The 24,308-nt window shown below is 23.4% G+C and overlaps 7 protein-coding genes across 7 annotated transcripts in view; 3 read left to right on the top strand and 4 right to left on the bottom strand.

The window, feature by feature from the left end:
* Phum_PHUM103920 (GTP-binding nuclear protein RAN1, putative) overlaps nt 1-2,155 on the bottom strand; it is a gene marked incomplete at both ends in the record, with an annotated part of 2,886 nt that extends 731 nt beyond the window's left edge. The window contains 3 exons of the mRNA XM_002423967.1: nt 22-161; nt 1,088-1,283; nt 2,116-2,155. Coding sequence (XP_002424012.1) covers nt 22-161; nt 1,088-1,283; nt 2,116-2,155 — 376 coding nt within the window. The remainder of the gene's footprint in view (nt 1-21; nt 162-1,087; nt 1,284-2,115) is intronic.
* A 2,879-nt stretch (nt 2,156-5,034) lies between these two features.
* On the bottom strand, nt 5,035-6,896 carry Phum_PHUM104030 (leucine-rich repeat protein SHOC-2, putative; the record flags this gene model as incomplete). The annotated part of the gene is made up of 2 exons (XM_002423968.1): nt 5,035-5,050; nt 5,086-6,896. 2 exons carry the CDS (start codon nt 6,894-6,896, stop codon nt 5,035-5,037), a joined length of 1,827 nt encoding a protein of 608 aa, XP_002424013.1.
* Nucleotides 6,897-7,566: 670 nt separating this feature from the next.
* On the top strand, nt 7,567-9,445 carry Phum_PHUM104040 (tetraspanin-31 A, putative; the record flags this gene model as incomplete). The annotated part of the gene is made up of 5 exons (XM_002423969.1): nt 7,567-7,626; nt 7,930-8,097; nt 8,225-8,446; nt 8,531-8,674; nt 9,350-9,445. The coding sequence occupies 5 exons, from the start codon at nt 7,567-7,569 to the stop codon at nt 9,443-9,445; spliced, it is 690 nt and encodes a 229-aa protein (XP_002424014.1).
* A 2,246-nt stretch (nt 9,446-11,691) lies between these two features.
* Phum_PHUM104050 (uncharacterized protein) lies at nt 11,692-12,468 on the bottom strand (the record flags this gene model as incomplete). Its single annotated transcript, XM_002423970.1, has 2 exons — nt 11,692-11,951; nt 12,219-12,468. 2 exons carry the CDS (start codon nt 12,466-12,468, stop codon nt 11,692-11,694), a joined length of 510 nt encoding a protein of 169 aa, XP_002424015.1.
* Nucleotides 12,469-12,930: 462 nt separating this feature from the next.
* Phum_PHUM104060 (uncharacterized protein) lies at nt 12,931-14,584 on the top strand (the record flags this gene model as incomplete). Its single annotated transcript, XM_002423971.1, has 6 exons — nt 12,931-13,062; nt 13,310-13,545; nt 13,635-13,843; nt 13,942-14,085; nt 14,165-14,386; nt 14,454-14,584. 6 exons carry the CDS (start codon nt 12,931-12,933, stop codon nt 14,582-14,584), a joined length of 1,074 nt encoding a protein of 357 aa, XP_002424016.1.
* A 1,193-nt stretch (nt 14,585-15,777) lies between these two features.
* Phum_PHUM104070 (myosin Ib, putative) lies at nt 15,778-20,408 on the top strand (the record flags this gene model as incomplete). The annotated part of the gene is made up of 18 exons (XM_002423972.1): nt 15,778-15,897; nt 15,977-16,092; nt 16,179-16,431; nt 16,511-16,574; nt 16,665-16,678; nt 16,795-16,986; nt 17,098-17,245; nt 17,330-17,535; nt 17,630-17,863; nt 17,933-18,111; nt 18,191-18,517; nt 18,589-18,808; nt 18,879-19,028; nt 19,127-19,213; nt 19,298-19,429; nt 19,515-19,918; nt 20,066-20,191; nt 20,285-20,408. The coding sequence occupies 18 exons, from the start codon at nt 15,778-15,780 to the stop codon at nt 20,406-20,408; spliced, it is 3,096 nt and encodes a 1,031-aa protein (XP_002424017.1).
* A 536-nt stretch (nt 20,409-20,944) lies between these two features.
* On the bottom strand, nt 20,945-22,214 carry Phum_PHUM104080 (uncharacterized protein; the record flags this gene model as incomplete). The annotated part of the gene is made up of 4 exons (XM_002423973.1): nt 20,945-21,166; nt 21,237-21,659; nt 21,753-22,012; nt 22,202-22,214. 4 exons carry the CDS (start codon nt 22,212-22,214, stop codon nt 20,945-20,947), a joined length of 918 nt encoding a protein of 305 aa, XP_002424018.1.
* Nucleotides 22,215-24,308: the final 2,094 nt, after the last annotated feature.

Consider the following 24,308-nt stretch of genomic DNA (forward strand, 5'->3'; position numbering starts at 1 on the left):
CTCGAAGATGCCTTAAATCACTTTTGTTACCCACAAGCATAATAACAATGTTTTGATCGGCATGATCTCTTAGCTCGCGAAGCCATCTTTCAACATTTTCATATGTTAAATGTTTCGCTATATCGTAAACTAACAACGCTCCTACGGCACCTCTGTAATAACTGAAAACAAAAAAAAAGATGGCTTCCAATTAAAAAAATACAAATACAAGTAAAATAAAAAAAAAAAAAGAAACAGTTTAAAAAATGAGAATTAAGTTTTTTTTTTTTTTTTTTTTTTAGTTTAATTTATCTAATACCATCATTAACTTACCAGAAGTAACTAAGAATAAATAACTTTGCAAGGTCATGTCAATAACACTAAACTAAATTTACTTTTAAGTTCATTGGCAACTTTAAATACTACATTAAACTTTTATTCAATTGTTCTACCTATTAATATCGTTGAAAAATTGAGCTTTGATACATACTACAAAACAACACAAAGCTCAAGACAACATGAATACTTTGACATTTTCAATAAAAATATGTCGATTAAAAAAATTTTTTTTCTAAACCATTCTATTTATTTCTTCTATGTAAATAATTAATCAATTATTATTCTTTTGACTTTATTAATAGAAAATTACATTTTAAAGGTTATAAATAAAAAAAAAAATTAATTTAAAATATGTCATTTTTTTGTTTTTATAAGACATAAAGCCTGAGAATTTTGTTTTTCAAAGTATACATTGTTCAAGTGTAATTTTACTTCAAACAAGTGTAACAATAATACTGAATGTACTAAATGGACAATCAAAAATTATTTTACTGAATACCCATTGATTTTCAGTCAAAGAATAACATTAGTCTTTGTTATTTGAAATCGTTTCATTTAGTAAATATTTAAATATTTTTTCCATCAAGTTTTTCTCGAGCATTCGAAAAATATTTAAAAAAAAAAAAAAAAAACTTGTATTCATATAAATTACAATTTAATTTTTTATGTTGTCAGCTTGCAACTATATGATAAGACATAAAGATTAGATTACATAATGGTATTAAAAAAAAAAAAAAAAAAAATATAGTAATTCCCTAGAGGTACTTACGCAGAAGTGATTGCTCTGTAACGCTCTTGACCTGCTGTGTCCCAAATCTGAGCTTTTATTGTTTTCCCATCGACTTGAATACTTCTTGTAGCAAATTCTACTCCTATTGTTGATTTCGATTCCAAATTGAATTCATTTCTTGTGAAACGTGAAAGAAGATTACTTTTTCCTACTCCAGAGTCTCCTATCAAAACCACTGTAAAAAAAAATTTTAATTTTTAGATTACATGAAATAATTTGTCATTACATAAATATGTGTGATGATAAATTACGATAATTTAACGAATAATTGTCATTACTACTACGTTTTTAAGAATGTTTCAATAAATAATGTTAATATAAGAATAAAAGAAAATACATTTTTAAATAAATTCACTTATTGTAAAATAATAAAAAATTTTGGTGTTAATTTTTAAGAAAACGAAAAAGTTCAATGAATAATAATAATAAGAAAAATTAAAAAAAAAAAAACATAAAAAATGAATAGTCTTCACTTAAAGTCAAAAACACAATGCATTTGACATTAAAAGTTTTCAAATCAAAATAAAGGTTATTGAAATTAAATTAATTTTATATTGCCCATTATTTAATTGTCAAGAATAGAAAAAAAAAAAAATAAGATTACTAGCACACAAGAAGTAATATAATGGGCGTTTTAGAACTGTTGTAATTTATTACCATTAACTATTAATGTTTAACTATTTTAAAAATATTCTTTCAAAATATTTTTCAAAATATTTGATTAATATAAAAAATTAGTATAAATATTATTGCGTAATATGAATATAAAGGAAAAAAGTCAATAAGTTTTAAAAATCAGATGTAAAACAAAAAAAAAAAATTCTATGAAATTTCTTTTCCGCATAACACCTAACACAAGATTAATGTCACTGTTAAAACATGTCTTGATAAGTGAAATAAAATTGTGAAAAAAATAATTTTTATAAAAAATTTTAATAATATTAATATTAAATTTAGCCTTTTTAAAAAATAAGAAAAAATTAATAAAAAAAAAATCGATTTGTTACCTTTAAATAAATAATCATACTCATCATCACGACTTGCCATTGTAGTACTACTTAAAAAACCTTTTTTACAAGGAGTTTTTAATTAAAAAAAATTAACTAATATATAAAAATATTTAACTGATCTTTGTTGAAACAAGCGGGGGTCTGGAATTGCTAATTTATCCTGTACATGGAACCGTAATCAATTAACGATAAAAATGATTCAGACAACTTGACAATATGGCTGCCACCTTTCCCCTATATTTTGTTCTTCGGGGCCTTTTATTACGGCAATAATCGAACTATGACCTTCCCCGGCCCTTCAGACTCACGGATAAAGTTTTATAGTTGATGTATCATGCATAAAAAATGATTAATAAGTCGCAATTAAAAAAAAAAAAAAAAAAATCTCAGAACTCTTTGTACGATATTTTTTTTTTTTAAATAAATAAATATAAAGTTTCCATAATACATCAATTTATAACGAAATCAATTTGCTTTTTTTTATATATTTGAAATTTAAATTTTCTTAAAATTTCAATAAAATTAAACATTTTAAAAAAAAAATGACCGTTATTATATTGCCATGAAAGGAAAAATCAAAAAAACTTTATAAAAAATAACATAATATTTTATTTTAAACAATTTATTATGTCAAAATAATACAGATGAACATTAAATTTAATTTATTTAACTAATTATACGCGAATACTTCATAATACATTTATATATATATATATATGTATATATACATACAAATTTGACACGTAACATTATTTATGTAAATTTTTTTTTTTTAATAAAAAAAACAAAAAAAAAAATAAAAAAATAAAAAAACTTATAAAAATTTATAGCCTTTTTTTGGCTTACCCGAAAAATATTATATAAAGTTATAAAATAATTACGTAATCAAAACAATTTGTTTTTTTTAAACTTAACTCAAAAAAAAATTCTATGTATATATATATATATATTTAATAGTTAATAACATTTCATTCATATTTTTCCTATTTTTCAACCGAAACAAATTTTTATTTATTATTAAATACACAAAAGTTTTTTTTTTTTATCACTCCTTGTACAAACATAAAACAATCATGACGCACAAAAAAAATAATATACTCAATTTAAAAAAAAAAAAAATTTCAATTTGAATTGTAATTCCATTTGTGTTCTCCTTAAACAAACACACATGATTCATATTAATTAAATAAAATCCGTTAATATAACATATTATTATTATTAAATTTAATCTCTTCTTATTTCAATTATCCAAATAAATAATAATAATAATAATAATAATAATAATAATAATAATAATAATAAAAAATTTATCAATTAATACAAAATAAATATTATTTAAATAAATTTATTTATTTATTTATTTACTTTTTTAAAGCAAATACAACCCGAACTCATGATATTAATAATAAAAAAAAAAAAAAAAGCAATAACTCAAAATAATTGGAATTAAATTATATGTATTTTAAAACAATGATTATTATTATTATTATTTTATTTTTCTTTATTTATTTATGATATACATAATATATATATATATATATATATATATATATATATATATATATATTTTTTAAATGTCCGTACGTAACCTTATTTAATAAATAATCTAATTTTCATATATACTATAACAATACTATTAATTACACCATTTTTAAATTAATAATTTACAATTAGTTAATAAGTCTAATAATATATTATAGTATTTAGTATGTATATGAAATGGCTTTTTAGTATTATTATTATTATTATTATTAATATTTTAGTCTTTTTAACAAAAATATTAATTAATTAGGTGGGCCAAACAAACACACGAGGTAAATTTCAATTAAATGCAATTAATTTCCTTTTTTTTATACCACTAATACATTAAATGTTTTTTTTAAACTATTTAATAATAATAATAATAATAATAATAATAATAATAATAATAATAATAATAATGACCGATGATTATTATTATAATAATTAAATATATAATTTTTATTTTCGAAATACTTACACAATTATTATTATTATTATTTTTATCGTGGATTATATATACTTAAGCGCGTTTACATTATTACATATACCTATACATATACAAATATATTATTTATTCCACATTGAGATCAACTTTTTTTTTTTTTTTTTTTTTTTTTTTACCGTTTAAAACAAAAAATAATAATAATAATAATAATAAAATAAAAAAATTATAATAATGATAATATGTACGATGGTGATAATAATAACGATTTGCTAAATATTTTGTAACTTTGATTTAACATTTTACGTTTCAAAAAAAAATTTTTTTTTTTTTTAAATACTTTTTACCTTTTCAAATACACATATTACAAAAATTATCTACCTTATTATTATTATTATTATTATTATTATTTTTTGAAGCATTCAAATTAAAAAAATTGATTAATGGATGCAATTTAAATTTAATTTTAAATTAACTTAATTTTAAATTCAATACAAATGCAATACAAATTAAACGCATCGTTCTCTTAATTTTTTTTTTTTTTTTTTATTTATAAAAAATAAAAATAAAAAAAAAAATAAAATAAAATAAATGCATACAATTATTATTATTGTTGTTTTACAATATATTTGTACTGATTTAAACTAAAAAAATAATAATAATAATAATAATAATAATAATAATAATAATAATAATAATAATAATAACAATAACAAAATAAAAAAATAAAAATAAAAATTTCATTATAAGTAAATAATATTTACTTACACACTTCTATTTTTAATTTAAAGTTTATATATATATATATAAATTTATTATAAAATAAATTATTTATGTAAAATACTGATTGAGTTATTAAAAAAAAAAAAAAAAATCGTTTTCAAAATAAATAATCTGATTCCACAATTTAACTCATTTTTTTTTTGTTTTGAATTTTTGATAAAGTAAAAATGTTATGATGCAGTTGATCTGATTTTAAAATAAAAAAAAAATTTTTTTTTTACATTGACCTATACGGACCTTGCATTTTTAGATAATGTATAACTAAGGAAGGACCTCCCTGAACTATTTCCGCAGGAATTTGAGATAAAGGACAATTTTCAATTGACATTATATGTAAGTTTTTACATAATGCTAATTCAAATGGTAAATGATGCAAATTCAGATTATCGTTCACATACAATGATTCAAGCTTTTCCAAAGTACCAATTTCTTCTGGCAAACTTGTCAAATTATTATCTCCCACGCTTAAATAAACTAAACTAGACAAATGACCAATGGCTCTGGGTAATACACTTATCTGATTACTGTGAATTATCAATTTTGTTAAATCCCTTAAAAATCCAATTTCATTCGGTAACACTTCAATTCTATTCTCTTCTAAATCTAAAATTCTCAACTTTCTTAAATTACCCATTCCAGCTGGAATTCTTTTCAACATATTATTAGACAATATTAATACTTCTAAACTTTCTAAACACTGTATATCTTCTGGAATTTTAGTTAGCTTATTTGTCGCCAAATTTAATTCGACCATATTCGTCCACGTGCCTATGTCAAGGGGCAATGAAGTCAACTGGTTTTCTTTCATGTTTAATTTTGCTAAATTTTTCGCCCTTGTAAATATGCCATAAGGTATTTTGTCAATTAAATTGTGCTCTAAATTAATCGAGTGAACATTTGTAAATTGTGCAGGACCGCCCGATGGGTATGATGTCATATTGTTTCTCGAAATGGTTATTGCCGTTAAATCACTCAAACTAGCTAATAAACCTTCAGGTAAATTGGATATCGAATTTCCTTCTACATTAAACTCATCCATGCGACTACAATTGCACAATGATTTTGGCACTGTAACTAATCTGTTGTATCTTAAGCCTAACCTTGTCAACAACTGAAGATTGCCTATTGTTTCAGGTATATCAAGAAGTTCATTGTGCTGCAAATCTAAGGTTGACAGTTGGACGCATTGACCAATTTCAATGGGTAAATGTTCCAGCTGATTGTGACTTACATCAAAAGTAGTTAAGTTTATCAAGCATCCTATTCCAGGAGGCAATTCTTTGATTTTATTTTCTCTTAAAGAAAGCATTGTTAAATTTGACAAGTTTCGTATATCATCATCTACAACCCGAATGCGATTAAATCTTAAAAATAGGGTAGTAAGAGTAGTCAACTTGTAAACTACTTCAGGTATTTCATTCAATTTATTATGACGTAAATCTAAAACTTTCAATGATTTTAGTGATACCAATGATTCAGGTAATGATGTCAATGAATTTTCACTTAAAGCCAACGTTTGTAAATTTACCAGACAACCAATTTCAGAAGGAAGTGAATAAAGTTTATTTCCATACAAGTAGAATTCTTCAAGATGAGTTAGATCTCGAACGGAAGAAGGAAGCTGAGTAATACTTGATTTGCTCAAGTCTAATCTAGAGACTAAATCATCTTTACACCGTAAAAATACTTTAGACACATCTAAATCTGATTGAACAGGCTTGTTTTTCTTAATCGTAGGCTTTGGCTTTTTGGATTCTGGATGTTTTACAGTAACTACTTTTGATGGGCGTGTATTTTCAACACCAATACATCCCGATGATAATTTTTTCATATCTTTATCTCTACTAACACCGAAGAAAGAACTCTCTGCGGTATCCAATACTTCGTTGCCCAATTCCATTTTTGATGAATCCGATGAATCTTCGGTTTTACCAGGCGAACTGCCTAGACCACGGCCGTTTCCTCTGTAATCAGCTAACCGCTCCGCAGCGGAGTTGCTTTCATTTCCACCTCGTCTAAAGCTTTTCTTCATTTTAAATGAATTTTAACAATCAAAACGCACATATCTTTTTATAAAATAAAATAACAAACTTTAAAAATCACTTTTCAAAACGCGTTTTAATTAAAATTTTTCTTGTTTTTACTGACTAACCACCAACAGATTTCGTCCATGATTGAAACACCCAGATATTTACACGGCGCTAAAATCCGGCTTACAAATAATAAACTATCGAGTTAAGTACTGTAAACGCATGATTTAATATTCTAATCAAGGACATTAATTAAATATATATATATAAATTAATAAATTAAAAAAATAATTATTTTCAATTAAAATCAATATTTACTGATAAAAATCTATAATTTTAATATTTTAATTCAAAAAATTTATTCAAAGTCAGATATGAAATTGAAATACTTATTTCAAAATTAAAATTTAATTTAAAAAATAAAAATTTATAAATAATAATAATTATTAAATTTATATAATAACAATATAATTAAAAATTTTTTCCCCCATATATAGAAGTTTCCAAGTTTTCTTAAAACGGATTTAGATGTCATGAATGGCCGCCAACTGTTTTTAAGTTTCATAAGTTGCGAAAGTATTGTTTGTGAAAAGAAGGTCGAAGTTCGTATCTTTTTCTACTTCTTATCGTTATTTTCCTCACAGAAAAATTATTTTTATTCTTTTTATTAAAATGTGTGGTGGATTTACGTGTTCTAAAAATGCCTTAACAACTCTAAATATTTTATATGTTGTAAGTATCAAAAAAAATGTCTTATTCTTAAATGAAGCACTTGAGTTATGAGTCATTTTTAATTTTTTTGAAATTTGTTTAAATGAATCTTGGTTTTTTTTTTGAATATTTTTTATCGTAAATTTATGAATACAACATATTTATTACCAAGAGCATTTAATAAAATATTATACTTTACGTATTACTTATAACTTATAAAATTTTTTCCAATTCCAATTTGAAAGTTCAATTTTTCAATTAAAAGATTTACAGCTTTTGTTAAATATTCAATCAATTCATTATTGAAAACATATGTCACATTAGGTTGTTGCTTTTATATTGATTGGAGTAGCTGTTTATGGAAAAGCATCAGCCTTAGGAACAAATATTCCTGTTATCAGTGGAATTTTAGCTTGTGGAGTTTTTCTAATTTTAATTTCAATACTCGGATTAATCGGAGCTGCTAAACATCATCAAGTTATTTTATTTTTTGTATCCTTTTAGAAAAACTAATTAAAAAATTATGCAATTACTCACAACATTTTATTTTAAAGTGTATTTTATGTAAGAAAATTAAATAGAAAAATATTAAAAATATATTCCTATAAGAAATTTTTAGTACATGATCATATTGTTTTTCTTGTTTTTGGTACAATTTAGCATAGCTTGTGCTTGTTTGACAGTTAATAGTGATCAACAAGAAAAATTGGCTAGGCAAGGATGGGAAAGTTCATCAATTGAATTTAAAGAACAAATTCAGGAGACATTTCAGTGTTGCGGTTTTGATAATAGAACAAATTCGAAATCTGCAAATTCATTAAGCTCTTTGTGCAAATCAGAAGTAAAAAGATATTCAATCAAATATTAATACTATTTGTATTTGAAATAATTTTTTAATTTTTACATGTTTTTTTTTTTTTTTTAGTTTTGTTGCTGTAAACCAAATAATGACAGCTCATTAGCTAGTAGTAACTGCTCTTATCCATATTGTATTGATAAATTAAAATCAACCATTAGTTATTCATTTAAATTGGCAGGAGGAATAGGATTATTTTTCAGCTTTACAGAGGTCAGTTTATTATATTAAATTCTCTAATTACATTTCTTTTGAATTTCCTTTATAAAGAGAAACATTTTTTAGGTTTTTTGTCTCCTAAAACAATAATTTTATACAGTGCAAAAAATAACAAAACAATTTATCTATTTTTAATTAATATTCATTAGTCGAACTAATTTTAAACTAAAAAAAACTAATTTAAATTAAATTTTTTAACAAAATTAAAATGAAATATTAATAATGATTTTAATGCAATATTTTATTAAGCTTTTGTGAAGGATAATAAAAAATTTGTAATGTTGCTAAAACAAAAATTTAAATTTATGATTTACTTTAAATTGCAGTTTGTCGGTGTATGGTTGACTGTTCGTTACAGAAACCAGAAAGACCCAAGAGCTAACCCTAGTGCTTTTTTATAACTAACCCAGCGATATTAATTTTATACATGTTGATAAATTGAAATATTATCTTGGTGATGGGTATGTTGAGAAAAATTGCATGTTTTTGTATAATTCATTCAATAATAATATTAATGATCACTAAAATTTCTTCATTAAAAAAAAAGCATGTTATTTCTATTCAATCATTTCGTAGCTTGTGTGTAAATAAACATTTTAAATTGTTTATCAAGTAGTTTATTTGTTATTTTAATTAGATATTACAAATTATGTAATTTAAATTTTTTAGGTTTTGGCTGTTGTAATAACTTATCAATATAGAAATCTTCATGATCCATTAGAAAAACGGCCTGCTGCTATAATTCCGAGAAATTATTTATATTAAAATTACACATTAGAGACTGCTTTGCATTGACATTAAAATGTAATATACTGTGACTTCATTTTTTGCTCATATCGAGCTATGTGATATTTGTAAAACTAGTCTTATATATAAATAAGGGATATATATAATTAAGTAAGTGTTGTACATGTTTATATACTTAAAAAAATAACAATATTTCTGATTTTTGAAAGGAAAAAAAAGTTATTTGACATGTTTTTCTTAGAATTGAAAAAAATAAACCATAAAACTTTTTTTTTTTTTTTTTTTTTTAATCAAAAAGTTTTTTTACAAATTTAATAATAACTTATTATTAGTTGTTTAAAAGCATTTTATTTGCCATAACTTCCATGACCAATAGTTTTAGATAAGCTTATTCAATGAAAGTTTAGTGTAAATATTTTTATCGATCAAATAATAGTCAGAAAAAAAAAATAAATAAATAAATAAATGTTATGTGAATAGTTACAAATAAATAAATACATTTTATGTAACATTAAAATTTGCTTTTATTTAAATTTGTAATCTCAAATATATTTTTCAATAGTTGGTTGATATTTTGATTTAAAAATTTTAAAAAATTAATATCGAACAACTTTACATGTGAGTTAATTAAACTTACTTAAATTTTTTTTTACTTCAATTAAATAAATTTATTCATAAATTAATAAAAGTTATAAAAAAAAGCTATACATTAACTGTAAAAATTTTAAATTAATGAAGATTAGTAGAATATTTTTATCGAATGATTAAAAATTAAGGTGCTTAATATTTTTCATTTCGTAAATATCATAAATAAAATAGCAAAATACATTTTTTTTTTTTTTTTTTTTCAATAAATAATTTTAAATTATTTATAACAATGTTTAAATATTTTATTTTGTTTCAACACATTTTTTTTTTCAATTTAAATTTATTTCAAAAGTTAAAATCATAAATGTTAATACATGTTGCATGCAAATAATTTTTTTTCTTTTATTAATTAAAAACAATTTTTTTTTATTTATTTTTATTTTTAAATCGTTTTATTTTAAGCTTAAACAAATTTATTATTTTATTTAAAAATATATTTATTTCCCTTATTTTTTTTTTATTTTTATAAAAATATAAATTTTTTATTATTATCATTTAAAAATAAATTTTTTTTAAATTAACAATTTGTTATATATATATTTGTGTGTGTGTGCGTTAATTTAAAAAAATTACATATGTAATGATTAGAAATTTTTGTTTTGGTAAAATTTTTTAAATTTGTGCGTCTATTTGATATTTAATGTAAATTTTTTTTGTTTATAATTGAATTTATATTATTTTTAGTCTAAAATTGACTTTGCTTTGTAGAGTTGTCATCATTAAAATTCATTTTATTTTTATTCAATATTTTAATTGCCATTATATAAATATAAAATTTATTTGTGCTTAAAAAAGTTAAATTTATCATCACATAATTTAAAATAGTAGAATTTTTAAAAAAAATTTCATGTTGTATTCAACAATTATTTTTTCAATTGAATATTTACTACACAGTTTGTATATATATATATAGATAGATAAAACTAATTATAGATTTATGTTTTACAATATATATATTAAAATATCAAAAAAAAAAAAAAGAAAAAAAATTTCAATTACATAACTCGAGGCAAAATTTTTTTTTGCATGTGATTCTGCTGTAATTAGTGTCCCAATATAAATTGTATTTTTTTTTAAATATAAAATTTAATCATTTGATTAAGAATTCATTTTTATATTTAATTAAAGCCTAATAGTTACTTTGTAAAATAAAAAAATAATATAAATAAATAAAAAAAATAATATTACATTACATAATTCGATAAAAATTTTTTATAAATACTTAAAAAGCAAAGGTAACAACACAAAATTTTTTTTTTTATGTCTATGATTTATTTAAATAATTTTTGGTAAATTTCTTTTTTGGTTAAAAGTCGAATAATTATTAAAAAAATAAAAATTTGAATCGTTAAAGTTAAAATATAAAAAGATTTAATAATAATACTAATTATTACTATTATGATTATTATAGTCTTAGAGTCATTATTTTAATGTAAATTGAATAGTAATATTCTATCAAAATTTTTTTTTTTTTTTTTAAAATAAATAATTTAATTTAGTATTTAAAATTTTAAAGAGCATCAGACTTTTTAATAATTAATAATAATAATAATAATTTTAAATTAAATAATTTTCTTTGGTGCGATTTGTGATTTTGGTCAATGTTAATTGATTGCTTAAAGTATGTAGCATAGAAAAAAACCGAAAAAAGTTAAAAAAAACATTAAAATAATGTCATTTTTAAAATTGTGCAAGTGAATTTGTCCTTTGTGATAATTATAATACTGAACAATAGGTAGAATTAAATGAAGTATATCAGGAACGATAAAAGCTAAATCTCTTAATATTTGATGAGTGTCTCCTTCACCATAAAAAATGTTAACTATAAATTGATCCACTCCACCAGCCAATATGTGGATTAAAGCAATTGACATTACTATAATTATTTTTTTTGGTATAATTCTATTGTTTTTGTTTGACATGTGTAAAACTAAAGAAGTTGATATAATTTCGGTAATGGTAAAAAATAATTGATGATTCCACTGACGATAAAAATCATCATTCCAGTAATTAACATAAACCCACCATGTATAATAATGTGAAAATAATGATGATATAAATAAAATTCCCATTAAAATTCTTAATTGAAAATTAAATAATAAATTACATTGATATTTGAGAGTTTCATACAATAGTAAGATACAAGTAACAGTTGTAAGCCAAATTTTTATAGAATTTGATGTGGCGTTGAAATACATGTGTTTGTATGATCCGATTCCAGTCTCATAAGTGCCTTTAAAAACTGTATCCCAGCAAGAACAAGAACAATATCTTTTATCAACTCTTCTTGAATACTTGCCCCAAAATAAATATAAAATTAAAATGTGGATGACAGGTAAAAATCCTGGTGCTAATCCACAAAAAATTTTTATAAAAATTGTTCTTAGTTGCATGTCTCTGAACATTTTATTTTAAATTTAAAAGAAATAAAATTCAAAGAATTTGAAAAATTTTTTTTTTAAAGAGTAAAAATAGCATTACCTTCAAAAATCAGAAAAAAATAAAAAAATTTAAATTACAAACTGAGTAATTAAAAAATATTTATTTTGTTTTATTTATTTGTTTTAAATTTTATGTGTTTTTATTATAGTACATAATGAACTCTGAAAGCTCAATTAAAAAATAATAAAATTAAATAAATGAGCTTTAACTTATAAGAGTAAAAAAAAAAAAAAAAAGGAAAAAAAAGTAATTGAAATAAATTTAAAAAAAAAAAAACTTAATTTGTTTTAATTAATTTGTTTACATATTAGAGCCCAGAAAACAGCTGTTTGCAAGTTTCACAACACCGTACACCAACAACCTTGATACATGAGTGTTTTTTATTAAGAGCTGTATTTATCTTGCATGAAACTATGAGTTTGCAAGCAATTAAATATAAAAATGGATCTTTGGAAATCTTGGATCAATTATTGTTACCTGGACAATCAAAGTATATTTCTGTAAATGGAGTTGAAGATGGATGGAAAGTTATTAATACAATGCAGGTAATTATAAAAAAAATTGTCTAACATTTGAGCAAGTAAAGTAAGTACTTTATTTTTTGAACTTTATATGAGTGGGCATAGATAAGAATTTTCAACTTATTGATAACAATTTTCTAATATAACATATTGAAAATTCTTTAATAATAAAATAGTGAACTCTAAATAATGTTACTTAATTATAAATTATCTACAGATTATTTTTATTTTTCATTTTATAATATTTAATTAATTTTATTTTTATTTAAAGGTTAGAGGTGCACCAGCTATTGCTATCGTTGGTTGTTTGAGCCTTTGCGTTGAATTGCAAAAAGAAGAACATGATTCGAAGAAAACTTTGAGACAAGATGTTGAAGGAAAATTAAATTATCTTGTTTCCGCTAGACCAACAGCAGTCAATATGAAAATAGCAGCAGATGAGCTCATCGCTTTGGCTAATGATTTAGAAAAAAATGATTTAGTTTCACATGCTGAAATGAAACAAAAGTATGGGAAACAGTTTTAATTTACAAAAAAAAAAAAAAAATGAAATTATGATTTTTGTAATAAAGTAGAAAAATTTAAAAAATTTTTAGATTTATTACTGCTATAGAGGCTATGCTAAAAAAGGATTTAACAGATAATGAAACAATTGGTGCACTTGGAGCTGCTGCAATTTTAGCTAATATACAAGGTGATGGACCTGTAAGAATATTAACTCATTGCAATACAGGAAGTTTAGCTACTGCTGGTTTTGGTACTGCTCTCGGGATTATAAGAACTTTGCACTCAAGCAAAAAATTAGGTGACAATAATTAAAAATATATAATTAATTGTTAATATGATAATTTTTAAAATACTACTTTTTAAAGGACATTAAAAAATTTCAATTTAATTTTTCAGACCTTGTGTATTGTACGGAAACTAGACCTTATAATCAGGGAGCCAGGTTGACAGCTTATGAACTTGTTCATGAAAAAATTCCGTCAACTTTGATTTGTGATAGTATGGTTGCCGCATTAATGAAAACCAGAAATATTTCTGCAGGTTTATTGAATGCCTATATATATTTTATATTGTTTTAGGTAATAAATTAATGAGGTTTTTTTTCGTTTTCTTTTATTAGTTGTGGTTGGTGCAGATAGGGTTGCTGCTAATGGTGACACAGCTAATAAAATAGGAACATATCAAATAGCTGTTTTAGCAAAATTTCATGGTATTCCTTTTTATGTAGCTGCACCTGCAAATAGTATAGATTTGTCAATTCCTAGTGGTGAACATATTATAATAGAAGAAAGGCCTGATAGGGAAATGACTCACATCGGAGATATGAGAATTGCAGCAAGGGGTAATAATTTTTTTTTTAAAATATTTTTTTAATTCGAAAGTTAATTATTATGTAAATAAAATTTTAGGAATAGGATGTTGGAATCCAGCTTTTGATGTCACTCCAGCCAGTCTTATAACTGGTATAGTTACTGAGAAAGGTGTTTTTCTTCCTGGGAGTCTATATCAGAATTTACAAAATGCATGGAACAAATCATGATTTTTTTTTTTTTGTTTTTCTTTAACATAATTAGCTTTATGTAAAGTTATTTTAAATTTTATTGCACTATTACAATGTAAAAGCAGCAACGAAATTTATTTCCTATTTATTTACCTAAATTCGAAAAAAAATTTAAAAAGACTGAAAATAGTTGTGCCTACTTATTAAGCTCAATAGTGCCTTTTAAATACTATTTAAATAAATTTAAGGGATGAATTGAATTACGTTTTTAAATGCATATAAATAATTACTATTTATGAAAATAAGTTCTAGTACAGATTTTAAAATAATTTTAGAGAATTATAAAAATGACTTGTAGTAATGGCTTTGAAAAAAAAAAAATTAAAATATTACATAAAATATTAGTTAACAGTTAAAGTAAAGATAAACAAAATAATAATTGATGTTATCTATATTTTCCCATTTAAAATATCAATTAAATTTTCAATTAGTTATGTTGCTTATTAGGTTTAAGATAGTGCAGTGTGTAAAACGTGTGTAATAGTATTTTTAAAAAATAAAAAAAAAGCGCTACACAATATATTTTACTTATGCTTAAATTTGTAGTTTTTTGTAATACTGGGAAAGAAAAAAAAAGGTGAAAAAAGAACTGAAGTTTTATTTTATTGTTATTTTATTCAAAAGAATTTATATTTTATAAAAGGAAAAGTTTTATTAAAATAATTATTTACAATAAAAATAAAGTGTTTAAAAAAATCAAATAGTTTTTCTTTTTTTTTTCAATCTTTACAAAAAAAAATTGAAATTTCTCATAAAGTATTTTTTTTATTTCAAGTTTAAATACTTGTCATAAGAATTCGTTGTGACGTCACAAAAAAAATTAAACATGGAGTTTGTATTAAGAGTTATAGTATGTTTTTCATTCATTTAGTATTTATAAGAATAATAAATTTTTTTTCTGTTGATTGTCAAAAGGATTTTATTTAAATAAAAATATCAAAAGTTTTATTTATGGTTTAAAAATTAAAAATGATCTTCTCTGTTTTAAGAGAAACAATTTTAAAGTGATACCATGTCCGCCAATTTTTGGATTGATAACCATTAAATCATGGGCCTTATTTAGTGTAAACATTTATATATTACCGTTAAAAGTATTTATTAAAAATTCGTTTATATGTTTTTAAAATTACAATTGTTATTATACATTTGCGTAAATTTTTTAATTATCTGTGATGGATATTTTAAGTCTAGATCAAGAGGTAGGAGCTTGGGATTCAGTACTTCTTGATCCCCTTAATTCTGAAACCTTTATTTATAATTTACATCAACGTTTTAAGCGAGATCATATTTATGTAAGTTTGAAAAAATTAATAATCACTAATTTGTTAAATTTAAGTGAGGTCAATCCTCAAAAAAAATTTTTATGTTTAGACATACATAGGAAATTTATTGGTTGCTATTAATCCTTATAAGAAATTAGCCTTATATTCTGAAGAATTAGTAAAAGGATATTGGTCTAAGGGTCCTTATCAACTTCCTCCACACATGTAAGTTACAATTATATGTAAAAACCTATGTTTTGTGTTAATTCTATTGTATGATAATTTATAATTAAATGGTTAAATTTTTTTAGGTATGCAATCGCTGGTACAGCATACAGGTTTTTATTAGATCGCAATGAAAATCAGTGTATAATATTATCAGGTGAAAGTGGATCAGGGAAAACTGAAGCCATGAAAATAATTTTACAATTTTTCTGTGCGATAAGTTTAGATTCAAAATCACAGGAGTCACAAATTACTACAAAACATTTTGTTCAGGCCAACATTGTTTTAGAAGCTTTTGGAAATGCTAAAACATGTAGAAATGATAATTCTTCCAGATTTGTAAATAGTTTTATTTTATTTTATTGTCAAAAAATCAAAAAATTTAATTCACCATTTAAATTAAAAATATTTTTCACAGGGGAAATATTTGGATGTAGAATACAATTTTAAAGGAGATGCCGTCGGTGGAACAATTACGATTTGTAAGTTTAAATGCTTATTTTTTTTTTTTTATCATAAATGTTATTTATTTATAATATTATTAAAATAAAATATTTTTTTTATGCTAACAGATTTTTTAGAGAAGGTATGCCCTTCATATTTTATCACTTTCAAAAATATATGTTTGTGTTATGTTTAAAATAGGTAAATTTTTTGTTTTATAGTCTTAATCATTAAAATAAATTTTTTTCGACTTTTCAGTCTCGTGTTACTCATCATTCGCAAGGAGATAGAAATTTTCATATATTTTATCAACTTTTAATGGGATCTGATGTTTATTTGTTAAAAGCCTTAAAACTTCAAAGAAACATAGAAAATTATACAATTTTATCAAGTGCATTTAAAAATTTTTATCCAGATGTTAATTATAAAGAAGATTTTATTACGACAAAAGTTTGTATTAATTATTTTTTTTTTTTTTTGAAACCGAGTAATTAACAGCTATTTCCAAATAAATAATATTTGAAAATTTATTTATTTTCATTTGTACTTCAATCATTTCAGAATGCTATGGAAATTTTAGGATTTACTTCTGTTGAAGTACTAGATGTACTTAAAATTATATCATGCATATTAAAATTAGGGAATATAAATTTTATTTCTACAAATAATATTGATGGTACAGAAAGTTGTGTTATCAGTAATGATTATGGTAGTTATCATTCGAATTAAATTTTTATTATTTTTTTCATTAATACCTTTTCATCTTAATTTTTTTTTCATGTTTTTTTTTCAGAACTATATGAAGTTTGTCAGATGTTAGAAGTAGAGCCTGAATTTTTACAAAGTGCTTTAACCAACAAAATACTGGATAATAAGTCAGATATCTTAATAACTGAATTAAACGGTCCTGAAGCATCTTATGCGAGAAATTCTCTATGTAAAGCCTTATACAGTAGATTATTTACGTATTTAGTCAATAAAATAAATGAATTAATTATGGTGAATATGAAATAATGTTGAATTTAATTATTAATTTAACTTGACTAATAATTATTTTATAAGTAATAACTTTAGTCAACTCTGTATTTTTCAGGTAAAAAAATATAGGAAAAATAAATTTTTAGGAATATTAGATATGTATGGATTTGAAATATTCGAAAAGAATAGATTTGAACAATTTTTAATTAATTATAGCGATGAAAAATTACAACAAATTATAACAGGTGTAACGTTGAAAAAAGAACAGGAAGAATATATTATGGAGGGAATTGAATGGATTCCTATCGATTATGTTCACAATGATGTTATCTGTGATTTAATAGAAAAAGTTCGTTATCAATAATTTTGATTTAAAACCTGTCAATCTATTAAAATAATTATTTTTGTTTAATTTCAGAATAATTGTGGAATATTGGCAATGCTCGATGAAGAATGCGTTAAATGCGGAGCAAAATCCGATGAATTATTTTTAAATAATATTTCACTATATTCTGGTCACTCTCATTTCGAAGTCAAAACAAAAACTAGCAGAAGTTTAATGATATCCGATACGGGTTTAGCTACAAATTGCTTCAGGTTTTAAAAATTACAAGTTTTTATTTTTTTTTTTGAGTTAATTTTGTTTACACTTTTTAAAATTTTATTTTATGATTAGATTGCGACACTTTGCCGGTTCGGTCACGTATGTTGTAGAAGGTTTCGTTGAAAAAAATAGAGATGTTCTTAGTCGTAATTTATCACAAATAATGTACAAATGTAATCATCCCTTGCTCAAAATTCTTTTTCCGGAAGGAAATCCCAAACGGGTTGCTGGCAAATTCCCGGCGACCGTTGGTACTCAATTTAAAATATCATTAAGTGCACTTCTTCAAAATTTGTCTTCTAAACAACCTCATTACGTACGTTGTATAAAACCAAACGAATTAAAACAACCGAGAATATTCGAAACGGCGCTTGTTCAACATCAAATACGTTATTTATGGTAAAAAACATAAAAATTTTTCTTCTTAATGTCGTGATTTCAAAAAAAAATTATTAATTAAAAAATTTTAGCCTAATAGAAACGGTTAGAGTTCGAAGACAAGGTTTTTGTTTCAAATTGGAATACGAATCGTTTTTAAATCGTTATAAAATGCTTTCCCTTTACACGTGGCCAAATTGGAAAAAAAATTCATTTCCCGAAGGAGTGTCACGACTTTTAAAAGATCTTCCCATTCCAAATGGCGAATTCGCATTCGGAAGAACAAAAGTTTTTGTTCGGAGTCCAAGAACGGTAAAATCAAAGTTTTAATGTCGGTAAATTTTCAAAAAAAAAAAATTAAAAACGTTAATTATTTATACAGGTATACGAATTAGAAGAGTTCAGACGAGAAAGGCTTCACGATTTGGCCGTTATTATACAAAAAACATGGAAGGGTTACAGAAAACGACAACTGTATCGCACAATTAAGCTCAGTAGTTTTGTCATACTTTCGGCTTGGAAATGTTGGAAAGTAATAAAAATTAAATTTAAAAAAAAAAAAAAAAAAAAAAAAAATGAATTTAACTGAAACGAACCTAATTAAGAATGTTTTTTTTTTTTTTTTTTCAGGCAAGAAAAGAATTAAAAAGATTACGATTCGAAAAAAAAGTTTTGTGGGCTGTTAAAATCATACATAAATATTATTTGAACTGGAAGGTAATTCAATTAATTTTTTTTTTTTGGAATTTTTAAAAATGAAAACATTGATAAATGTATGATAAATTTACAATATGATTGCAGAGGAAAATGTTTATATGGCATTTAATAAAATATTTACCGGATGAAAGTCCCATCGGTGAAGATTGGCCCGATTGTTCTCCTAGATTAATGGAAACAAGTCATTTGCTTAAATCCATACATCACAAATGGCGAGTAAGTTTTTTTTTTTAATATTAATTTTTTTTTATCGACCGAAATGGTTTTTCAAGTATATCAAATTTATGTTTTCCTATCCTAGTGTTCCAAATACCGAATGAAATTCGATCAAACGGCAAAAAATCGAATGCGTGAAAAAGTAACGGCGAGTATAATATTCAAAGATAGGAAAGCGTCGTACGCGAGATCCGTGTCACATCCGTTCATAGGAGATTACGTTAGATTGAGAAATAATTTACAGTGGAAAAAAATGTCGTTGGAAACAAACGATCAATACGTCGTTTTTGCCGACATAATAAATAAAATAACGAGATCGAGTGGGAAATTCGTACCGGTATTGTTCGTATTAAGCACCAACAGCATGCTCATATTAGATCAAAGAACTTTACAAATCAAATACCGAATTCCCGCTTCGGAAATTTATCGTTTGTCGTTGTCTCCTTACACGGATAACGTGGCCGTCTTCCACGTCAAAACCGTAAGTTTGTTTTGTATTATGTTCCGGAAAACGTTTTTCTCAATTCGATTGGGATTAAAAAAAAAAAAAAAAAATTTAAAATTTTTTCACCACAAGTTACCTTCCGTGACGTGTTCGTCCGATCAATTACAATCATCCGGATGTTTGTTCAATAGCGATTTGGTTAAAAACAAGGGAGATTTTATTTTTCAAACGGGTCACGTAATAGAAATGGTTACGAAAATGTTTTTGGTCATTCAAAACGCCGTTGGGAAACCTCCGGAAGTTAACATAAGCACGGAGTGAGTATCACGAAACACTTAAATTTAAATTTTTTTTTTTTATAAACTTTTCGATAATTATTATTATTATTATTATTATTATTTTTAATTTAGATTCGAAGCGAATTTCGGACAACAAACGGTTTTATTTACTTTCAAGTGCCAAAAATTTACGGATTTTCAACAGGGACAAATTAGATTTTTAAGAAAGGGTAATCGTATGGAAGTCATTGTGTGAACCCCCCCAAAAAAAAATTAAATCGTTGTTTCATATTTTTATTTGTCAAATTGAAATAAAATAATAATAATAATAATAATAAATTATAGTGCCAATAACAAAGCTGAATGTAAAATATTAAAATATATAAATTAAAATATATATAGAATTAAAATTAAATCTTTAAAAACCATTTTTTTTTTTTTAAACCACCAAATCGATTCGATTATTGATCGGCGGGGGGAGGGGGAGGGGAGAAACAAAAAAAATCGATAATAAATAATTAGTATATATGTATATATATATATAAAATAAATAAATAACAAAAATTAAATAAATAAATAAGTAAAAAAATAATAATAATCTACGTTAACTTTGAGTTAATTTTTTGGTTGTTGTTGTCTGTGGCACTCACGCTGTGTAATTTATCTAAAATAATAATGATAATAATATTTTAATTTATAAAAAGTTATTAAACATTTAAATTAATTAATAATTTTTTTGTTACATAGATTTAAAAAAAAAAAGAAAAATTTAATTATTATTATTATTATTACCTAAAGCGTCAAACTTTGTACTTGTGAATCAGAATTAGAATTGACAATACCTTTTTCAATTTGGGTATTATTATCATTTTTACCGTTTAATTGATCACGTGATAAGAAAACCATTTTTTTCTCATAGCTTTCACGTAAATGTTGAAATAATTTCAATTGATTTTCATATTCTTTTTTTAAATCGCTATTTAATTTCACGGCTTCGTCCATTTTGACGAGCATCTAAAAATTAGTATTATTATCATAAATCGATCGATGTGGGGAGGAGGAGGGGGAATAAATCGATACGTACCTGATTGTGTCTTTGCCTTTCGCAATCGATTTTAGTTTCCATGGCTGTTATGTCGTTTGATAAATGTTGAACTTCCATGTTTCTTATATTTAGTAGATCTTTTGTTATGGCGACAACTTCTTTCAACGATTCAACTTGATTAACCAAAGCGGCAATTTTTTTCTCTTGACTTATGCACATGGTAGTTTTATCTCTTAGTATGGTCGTCATTTTAGCCAAAGCATTTCTCAAATCTTCATTTTGTATTTTTAAATAATTAGCAACTTCTTCGGAACTTTTAAAATTTTTATAATTTGTTTCCGTCGTTAATTCTTTTTGCTTATTTAATATTTCTTTTTCAATCGTTTGAATTTTATTCTTGTAATTTTCTTTTTCTTTACCCTTATCCTTTTCATCGTTTTCCTTACCCTTTCCACCGACACCCTGTAATTATTAATAATAATAATTTTTTTTAAAAATAATCCCTCACACACCCACCTCAACTTTCACTTTTTTTTAAGTAAAAATAAAATTTACCGTCGTCGTCGTCGTTGTAGTCGTCGATGAATCCATTTCCGGTTTTTCTTTTCCCATAATCGTTTCTTTATTATTAGCAACTAAATTTTCTAAATCTGATATTTTAGCCAATAATTCTTGTTCTCTATTTTTCCAATATTTAATATCATCTTTTGTACATTTAACTGATTGTTGATTTGTTAATTCTCCGGAAGCTTTTGTTATGTTACCGGAAACGCTTGGACGAGTTATCGATTTATTTGGTAAACGAGTTTTCTGATCTGTTGTTAGTAAATTTTTTTGACGTTTTATACGCTCTTAATTATTATGTATATAAACAATACAAATAAAAATTAATTAAATTAAATAATCATCACCTTCAATTTTCGTATCGATCGATCGATTTTAATAAATCAATAAATAAATATATATATATAAAAGAAAAAATTTTCATTTTACAAAAAACTTACTTGGCCGAGACATTTTTTTAACATCTGATGATGATGATGATGATTCTTTATTTAATCCCACGTTATTTATCGTAAAAAAAGAAGGCGAAGAAGAATCGATATCGTTTTTGATATTTTTACCAACGTTATTATTCGTTACAATAATATTATTATTATCAACGATTCCCTTTTCCGTATTACTATTATTATTATTATTATTATTTATATTTTTAACCGTATCTTCATTTTTGTTTGAATCGTCACAAATTTTTTTCTTTTCTTCCCATAAATTTTTATCACATTCGGAAAAATTTGACGTATGATTTTTAATTAAATTTTCTTTTTGAAATTTTTTATTGCCATTTTGATAACGAATTCTTTTTGTTTTGTTTTGTTCATTTGTTGACATAATTGTATACGGGTAAAATGTGTTCAAAAAATAATAATAATAATAATAATAATAACAAGGTGTCGTGGCACTCACCACACACAAACACACAGACACACACAAAAGCAGAAACGATGATTTTTTTCCTTTTTTTTTTTTTTATTATTATTATTATTTTTTAAATATATAATTATTATTAATGATAATGATAATAACGTGTGGCAACACTTGAGTGAGTGTGTGAGAAGCTAAAAAAAAATTTTTTTTGTCTGAAATAATAATAATAAATTTTTTTTTTAATTTCGATCACGAAAAAATAAAATAAAAACTAAATTATTTGATTGATTGATTGATTGATTGATTGATTACCTTTTAAGTTACGTACAATTTTTTTATTTTATTCCTTACCCAAAACGGTTTCAACACAGTAAAAAACTAAAAAATTTAACTGGGGGGAACTACAAAAAAATTTTTTTTTTTTTCTAGTATTTTCTAATTTTGGTTCAACCGTCTAAAAATAAAAATTTAAGTCATCATCGTGAATAATAACAAGAGCAAAGAGCAACAAAAAAAAATTGGCTCGCTTATTTATTTTATTTTATTTTATTTAAAAAAAAAAAAAAAACGTTACTTAATAATAATAATAATAATAATGAAAATGGTGGATTTATTTTAGGTGTGAATTTTTTTTTTTAAAAAGTTATCGAATTATTTTTTTTTTTTTTTTGTAAACGTATTTTAAATAACATTTAACAACTATTTATTCGTGATTCTCACATTACATTTTGTAAATGTGATTAACACGCACACGTACACCCATTTTTTTACTGGAAGGAAATATATATTTTCGTCTTTGACCTTTTACCCCCCCCCCTTTCCTCTTCCACCTTTCCCCTTCCCATTCATTAAAAAAAAATTATTTGTAAATTACAAATCTTCAAAACTTTAAAAATTTAAAATTAATAACGTCAATTATTATTATTATATTTAATAATTTATCGATCGATACATTACAAAAAAAAAAAAAAAAAACCGGAAATGAAATTTTTAATTAATTATGAAATTTCATATTTTTAACAAAGTCTCTCTCTCTCTCTCTCTCTCTCCGATCGTACGCATTATTATTAATTCAATTAAATATTTTGTTTAATTTTGTTTTTTATCGATAAAATTTAAGTAGAAGAAACCCAACAAAAATTGTTCAAGGTGTAGTTTGTAGTTACGGACAAACAAACAGACAAACAGACAGACATTAAAAAAAAAAAAAATCAACACACGCTCTTTTTAAAAAAAAAATTGTATTAATTAATGTTAAAAAGTTAATTTTTTTCTTTAGTGAACTTTTATTATATTAAACTTGCATGTTGAATGTGTGTGTGTGTGTGTGTGCGTGTGCGTGGGTGAAATAATATTACTCTATGAATTATCAAGTTCACACATATACACACCATAAGTTAAAACCTTAAAAGTATTTTTTTTTATAAAATTTGGATTAGTTAATACCGGGACGTTGTTGTAAATGTATATAACAATTGTGTGTGTGTGTGAGAGAGAGAGAGAGAGAGAGAATAACGAAAACCTTTTAGTGTTGTCGAATAATTTTTTTTTTTTGTATTTAAAAAGAGTTTAAAAAAGTTTTTTTTTTTTTTTTTTTTTTTTTTTATTAACTAAAACTAATAATAATAATCTAGTTAAAGGAAACCGTACAAAAGGTCATTTCTTTTTTTTTTGTTCATTGTT

This window comes from Pediculus humanus, genomic scaffold, assembly GCF_000006295.1.
Source record: "Pediculus humanus corporis 1103172107455 genomic scaffold, whole genome shotgun sequence".
Taxonomy (NCBI): domain Eukaryota; kingdom Metazoa; phylum Arthropoda; class Insecta; order Psocodea; family Pediculidae; genus Pediculus; species Pediculus humanus.